Source organism: Eumetopias jubatus, unplaced genomic scaffold, assembly GCF_037043125.1.
Source record: "Eumetopias jubatus isolate StellerSeaLion01/CBP00866 unplaced genomic scaffold, mEumJub1_p1.0 scaffold_15, whole genome shotgun sequence".
NCBI lineage: Eukaryota > Metazoa > Chordata > Mammalia > Carnivora > Otariidae > Eumetopias > Eumetopias jubatus.
In genome coordinates this window covers 18,683,532-18,690,708 of record NW_028274821.1, presented here as the reverse complement: position 1 = coordinate 18,690,708, position 7,177 = coordinate 18,683,532, and the positions used below count along the sequence as shown (strand labels likewise).

Genomic DNA, 7,177 nt, shown 5'->3' with positions numbered 1-7,177 from the left:
AAGATATAACCAAAATCCCCCGTTCCCTCCCTCCACTCAGTGTCATTACTGTGTGCAGGTCATCTTGTTGACCCTTTTTTTCCCTTCTGATGAAGAGGAGGCTTCCGTTGGGGCTGGCTGGGCAGAGGGAAGTCGGTTCAAGATGGAGCCCTGTTCGAGGCTGGAGAGCAGAGAGCGGGCCATGGCTTCCCCGGGCCTAGCCGGGTCCCCCGCACCCGGCCGGGCCGCCTCGCCCGCTCCCGGTGCAGCTCCGCGGCGGCCGCAGCCTGCAGGTCCTCTCCGGGGAGAGCGGACCGCGGGGCCGGGGGTTCTCGCCCGCCCAGCGCTCTGCGGCTCTGGACCCCAGGCTGCCGCCGCCTCCCGAGGCCCTGCTCGCCGAGGACGCGCCCCCCGAGCGGGCGCGCAACAGGTCCCCCAGGCTTCTGTGGCGGGGCTTGCGCTCCTCGTCAATTTCGGCCGCGGTGGCAGTGGCAGAGACCTGGCACCTACTTCCCGGCCCGGGTCTGCCTTCCAGACTTAAGGGGGCGCCGCAGGGCACCTACCCAAGGGTACGGGAGTCCCCGTCTTGGCCCGCCCTCCGGGCCAGTAGGAAAGGGGAAGGGTGTTGGGTGGTGGTGATGGTGAATTGAAGCGAACCTCAAGTGGGAACAAAAAATTCCCTGTTGCGGGTTTTTGCTAATGCAGTCCCCTGCACGGAGGTGGGCTGGGGCTCAGGAAACCAGCCTAAGGATGGGTGGTATTCCAGGAGGTAATCGCGGCAACGGATAAAAGGAGCAATGGAGGACGCTTGTCCCTGGTCGTGGCTCTCCAGTGAACTCACCCTTATGAAGCTCTGAAGTTAAGAAATAAAGGGGAGGGGGGAGGATTTGTAAAGTCCCTTGACCGCCCAGTGGGCGCTCAGACTGCCGCCTCCTCTCCCGAGAAGCGAAACATCCTCACACGGGCCGCGGCATATCCAGAGAGAAGCTTTAATGGAGAACACCGTGTACAACACCGGCAGACATGAACTTGTCACAAAGTCACAACCCGAACGCGGCGCGGACACAAGCCCAAGGTGACTCAGAGGCAAAGGGCCGCTGCCTCCTCCCTACCCGCCCCCCTTCGTTCCCAAAAGTTTGTTGCGAGTAAAGTGCTATTCCTGGAGCTCAAAAAGGAGGGAAGGGGCAACAGCGGCAAGTTTCTTTTCCAATTGACGAACTGAAGCTGAAGAATTCGCCTGAGAGTCGTCGGCGCCCAAACAGCGCTCGGAATACCAAATCGACGGCGGCGCCCCAAAGTGACGGGGTCGTCATCCTCTCGCATCTGTCCGGAGGCTGGAAGGCAACAGCCAAGAAACGCTCCTGGAAGCGTGAGGAGCAATACTGTCGGGTGACGTGGCTGGTTTTTCTCGCACTCATGATTAGAGGAACAAAATCCCATGATGCAGATGATTTGCTTTCCCCCTTGAAAATCCCAAATGGAACGGATCGTGGGAAGTAACATTATTTTGGGGCTCCTTTAACGGCTCATCCGATTGATACACAAACGAATTGCAGGTAAAAAGCCGCCTTTGTTGTCTCTCTTTGGTTGTGTTTCCCCGAACTTTACTTTTGGAATCCGGCGCTTTGCTCTTTAAGCCGCTGTCATTCTGTTTTGTGCAAACTAATTGCTTTAGCTCTTCCTTCCATCCTTCTCGACCCCCGGGTCAGAGCGAGAAACTGAACTGTTTCCCAAGATTCTTCGTGGAATTCCTGCTGCCCACCCCCCCCAGCGACTTTATTCATGGTACCGTGTCCTCGCCATTTAACTGACCAGCAAGATAACGATATGAAAATGCTCTCTCTTTTCCTTCTTAAATAAAACGAGATTTCCTTAGTGAATAGCAGTTTTGTCTTGGATGTTCACGAGAGGCCGCTGCCCGGGGCGAGAAACTTGGTGGCTGAGGTCTGTTTTAAGCGTCATTCTCTGTTGGATTTCTCCCCGGGAGGCTTAGCTCCTCCAGCTTCTGCTCCCAGGAATGAGGGTCTAAATCCACTTCCAATTTGCCAGCGAATGAGGCTTCCCCAAACTCCTTCGCTCCCCCCCCATAACTTATTGACTTACAATATTAATTACAATAGAAACTCTTACCTGAAAACTGCCTTTCATTAATCTGATTGTACAACATAGTATAAACACAGACACCAGAAGTGTTATATTTATTCAGACCACTGGAGAATCCGCTTTCGGGTTTGTATGTTCAAAGACCTTCCTTTGCCGCAAAGGCTCAGGCTCGCCAGGTCTGCCCAGCCCCAGAGCGCCTTCTCCCTCCCGGGCTGTCCAGGGCCGGGAGTCCCTGCACGCCTTCGTCTTCCCCGCCCGCCGTGTCCCCTAGGAGTGCACTAGCACCGAGTGCAGGGAGCTGCCCTTGCTCTCGGCCGCATTCGGGGCGGTGGGCTCCAGCAAGGAGGCGGCAGGCGAGGCCGCAGTCGCAGGGCACACGGTGGACGACGCCGGCGGCTGTTGCGCGGCCGCAGGGACAGTGAGAGTCGGAGGCAGCGGGGCCACCGGCGGCAGCGAGGGGGTGGGCTTGATGGGCACCGGCACCGCAGGTAGGCTCTGGCTTGCCGAGTGGCACAGGGCCTTGACCGGCACCCCGAAGGCCCCGTACTCCGGGCCCACGGGGACCCCCGCCGCGGCGGCGGCGGCGGCGGCGGCGGCCACCGAATCCATGACGCCCACGTGCGGCCACACGGAGCTGACGACGTTGCCAAGCTGGCCGGGCACGGGGTAACCCAGGTGGTGCATGACGGACGCCAAGGGCAGCCCGCCGGCCTGCAGCACGCCCTTGTAGTCCCGGCTGATGATGTTCTCGATGGCGAACGGGTGCTTGAAGCCCGACGTGGACGCCGCTGCTGCTGCTGCGGCAGCGGCCGCTGAGCCCAACCCGTAGGGCGGGAACTGCGACAGGCGCCCCACGCTGCCCACGGCCGCCGCCGCCGCTGCCGCCGCCGCCGCCGCCACCGCCGCCGCCTCCTGCATCTTGCCCGGGTGGGACGGCGGCTGAGGCTGCGACTGCTGGGGCGGCTGCTGCGGGGGCTGCGACGAGAGGTGCGGCGGCGGCTGCGGGGCGGGAGGAGACTGCTGATGGAAATAATGCACCATGTGCGGCGGCGGCGGCGGGGGCGGCGGCGGCTGGGGCGGGTGGTGGTGGTGGTGGTGGTGGTGGTGCGCGGCCGCGTGGTGGTGGTGGGGGTGGTGGTGGTGCGGGTGGTGCGGGTGGTGGGGGTGAAGGTGCCCTCCGGGCCCGGCACCCGGCGCGCCCTTGGTGCTTCCCGCGTGCAGGTGAGTGTGTTCCGCGCGCAGCACCTTGAAGCGCTTTCGGCGCCGCAGGAAGCTGCCGTTCTCGAACATGTCGCCGCAGTCGGGATGCAGCGCCCAGAAGCTGCCCTTGCCGGGCTGGTCCGGCCGCCGCGGGATCTTGATGAAGCAGTCGTTGAAGGAGAGGTTGTGGCGCAGGCTGTTCTGCCAACGCTGCGTGTGCTCCCGGTAGTAGGGGAAGCGCTCCATGATGAACTTGTAGATGTCACTCAGCGGCAGCATCTTCTCCGCCGAGTGCTGGATGGCCATGGCGGTTAGCGAGATGTACGAGTAGGGCGGCTTTTGGTCGCTGTACGAGCTCTTCCCCGGCCGCGGCATCGCCCCCGGCGCCTCCACCGCCCTCCGGCCCCCACTGGACGGCAGTGCCGCTCCGCACCCGGTTGCCGGGGCCTGGCTGTCTCCACTAAGCCCCACTCCGCCCGCCCAGCCCTGCCACCCCGCCCTCTCCGTCCCCAGACCCTCTCGCCGTCTCTCTCCGGCCTTCTGCCAGCTGCCTGGGGGGCTCCGCGCCTGCCGCCCTCTCGGGCGAGCTCAGCTTTCCGCCACTCTCAACTTCTGGCGCGACGGTGGCCTACCCGCGCGCAGAGTGGCGGGCGGGGCGCGCCAGCTTCCCCGCCACACCCTCCCGGCGGCTTCCCCCAGGTGGTCAGAGACCGAGCGCTGGAGCTGGCGGTGGAGACGTCGGCAGGGCCGTGTTCCCTTCCGGTCTCCTCTTTTGCTTTTTTCTCGGTCCGAGGGAAGCGCCGGCCCAGCGGGCTGGGAAGAGGGACAGGACAGGCGGGACTCTGGCCCTTTAAATCCGAGTTGGCGGTCGTGCTCCCGGAGGCCGGGGCGGCGAGACTTGCAGCGCCCAGGAGGCTGCCCCCTGGTCGGGCAGCTAGCCAGCCCGCCCCGGACTTGTGGTTTTCCTGGAGGGGAGCGGCGAGGTAAGGAGGAGGAAGCTCAGCTCGTGGCAGCCCGCGTCTCCCTGTTCTCTGGCCGCTCGCAGTAGAGCCGGGGAGAGAGCTGCAGGCGGTCGTTGGGGGGAAAAGTTTGGTTTCTGCAGCAGCGGCGCGGGCGGGATGCGCGGCGGGGCGGGGGCGCCGGGCGCGGGGCGCACGCTGTGGGCCCGAGGGGGCGGCTGCGAAGGCCGGGAGGATGCGAGGCTGGCCTGGGCCCGCTCCGCGGTGCGCGCCGCAGCTGCCGCCGCTCTCCCGGGCCCGTCTTGAGCTGGAGAGGCGGCGGCGGCGGCTGTGGCAGCGACGCGCTCTCCTGGCTGCGTTTTGTAATGGTCCCCGAGACGCCGGAGACCCCCGCAGCTCGCGCTTCGAGACTATCACATGACCGAGGCTGAGGGACTCCGCCGCCGCCGCCGCCGCGGCTCTCGCTGAAGAAGGGGCACGAAGGCGCCGCGCCTCGCCCCCGCCCCCTCCTCCACTACAGTTGGGGCGCCCCCACCCCCAGCATTCACTGCCGGCCGGGAGGGGCGGGGAGCGCAGGCTGTTCGCGGGGCGGGGGAGAGCCGCGCCGGGTGCGGTCCCCGCTGCTGCAACCCACCCGGGTCGCGACGCCTGGCAGAGGGGGGGACAGGACACGGCTTTCTTTCTCCTCTCCTGTATTTCCCGCCTGTCCCCTCCCTTTCACTTTCCCGCTTCCCACCTACCTGCTCTGAACTTCTCGCTCCTTAAACTACCTGTTTCCTAGACTAGCCACTCTGGGCCAAGTTCGGGGCACCGTGGCCTCGAGGCCTCTTCTCTGCAAGAAATCCCAATGCCCAGAGGGTTGAAGGGAAAAGCTAATGAGGAGAGGAGCCAAGGGCATTCTCGTCAAATGCCAGCTTCATCACGATTTTCTTGCGCACCAACTGTGTGTCGGGCCGTGATCGGCGCCAGGTATAGGGCTGCAGGAGACGGTTCTTTGCGTTCCGGGACAGCTGTCTGGAGGAAGAGACAGACAGTAGCCAGGGCATTAGGATTGATAGTAAGGGCTTGGTGGGTTGAGGCTCCACCGCGCTTCTTAGGAGCGGGTAGATGGGACAGAGTGAGGCATTCCTCTGGGGTAGTGAAACCTGAGCTGGGGCCAGAAGTTGGGAGCTCACAGGTCCCATCACCTGGGTGAGTCCTAACGGGGGTCTTTGCTATTCTTAGCACGTTGAGGGGAAGCAAGCTGATTGCAATTAAATAGGGGGTCAAAATGATCAGTCCACAGGGCCCTGGTATGACCTGTGAGAGGAAGCTGTTTGAGAGGCAGCCAGGAGGTCTTGGTGCTGGCTGGGACCCAGGAAGCAGGTTCCTGCTCTGCACGCATCCGCACACCCATGGGCAATCCCAGTTGACCACGGGGGAAGTTAGTTATACTCTGGTTTTGGCTGCCTTTGCCGTTTGGCTGGGAGGAAAAGCGGAGTTTAGGGGGAAAATATACCGTCTTCCCATCTCTGGGCCTCAGTTTCATTATTTATAAAATGAGATGTCTGAAGTTGGAAATTTCACGGGTGCCTTCCAGGTCCACCATTTGAGCAGAAAAGAGCAATTAGGGACTGTGTCTCACTGGGTTTTTAATTTCTTCTTTTCCCTGCCTAAACGCGAAGGCAGAAGGCTGTCGGCCCAAACTGCTTGGGAGACTTCTTTTTACCCTCCAGCCTTGGCGACACCAGGTCGCTGTTTTTGGCTTCCGACTTTTGGTGAGCTGCCCAAGGGCAGGACCATGAGAGGGGCTGTCTGCCTGTCCAGCCCTTCCTCTTCATAGGAGTTAGGTGAGTGGGGCAGATAGGTAATTTTCATCTTTAGTCAGGAGCTAGATTTCTGGCTAGTGCTATTTGCCCAATTTGTATCAGGCCAGCAGACGTTTTAGAACAGGTGTTAAGGTGAAGAGTGCAACAGAGCCCCCCCGGGGGTAAAAGAGCAGTCTCTCGGCCTGTCCTAAGGAGAGGAGATAATCTCAGAGGAGGATGCATTCGCTGTCACTCCGTGCTGGGAACTTTTCTTCCACCAACGGAGTTTTTGAGGGATTTTTAGTCCACTGAGTCAGTTTAAGGAGCCAAGCAGCGGTCGGCCCCCTGGGCTCACGAAGCCACGGAGGAATTCCACAGTTAAAGCGGCAGCTAAAGCCCGGGTGTCCCCTTTCTCCCTCGCCCGATGTGGTGCGAGAACAGCCCTCTCCAGGCCCAGGAGCCGCCCAAAGGCCGCCGGTGGGAGCTCAGCGTGCCGGGTGCTCTAAGTGCTCTAAGACTCTGGCCCTGAACGCAGCGCGGGCAAAGGTGTCTTTTGTCGACGCCTTGTGAGAGTATGTTTTCCGCAGCGCCTCCTCTTTGGGAGCAGCTCCGGGACGTTCCCGTCGGGCCAGGGGACTCCGCGGCGTCTGGGGACAGAGCGAGGGGAGGGGCCCTTCAAGGGCGCGCCGGGCAAGCCTTAGGTGCGCCTCACCTGAACAGTAAAGCCGTGAGCGAGCTCGTCGCAGACCGCAGACCCAGGCCACTGCGTCGGGCTCGGCCCTGGGGACGCGAGCCTCCGGCTTCCGCGAGCCAACTGCGTTCAGCTGGCTGAGCGGCTCCGCGCCACCTAGACCAAAGCGGAGGCGCCAAGGTGGAGAGAAGCGCCTCGAGCCTCAAGCTTTCGCGCTGCGGGTGGCCGGGCCAAGGGTAGACAGTGCTCTCCTACTCCGAGGCCCCAGCTGCCCGCGGCAGCCCAGGCTGCAGTTGCAGGGCTGAGCGCTGACAAGGAGCGCGGGACGTGTGTCCATTTTAGAGAGGGGCCGCCGCCGCATAGTATTCTGGGGGATTCTCGGTGAGGCTCAGGGCCCCGCTGGCGAGCTTGGGCCGTGGTGGTGGTGGAGGAGGCGCTCTCCCTCTCTCCCCCCTCCT

The 7,177-nt window shown here is 62.7% G+C and overlaps 1 protein-coding gene across 1 annotated transcript; it reads right to left on the bottom strand.

Annotated features, from left to right (window-relative positions):
• Window positions 1-2,349: 2,349 nt before the first annotated feature.
• On the bottom strand, window positions 2,350-3,657 carry FOXB2 (forkhead box B2). The gene has a single exon (XM_028090365.1). It carries the CDS (start codon window positions 3,655-3,657, stop codon window positions 2,350-2,352), a length of 1,308 nt encoding a protein of 435 aa, XP_027946166.1.
• Window positions 3,658-7,177: the final 3,520 nt, after the last annotated feature.

Excerpts from the sequence above, each read along its gene's own strand:
- FOXB2 (XM_028090365.1), bottom strand. The coding sequence starts at position 3,657 with ATGCCGCGGCCGGGGAAGAGCTCGTACAGCGACCAAAAGCCGCCCTAC.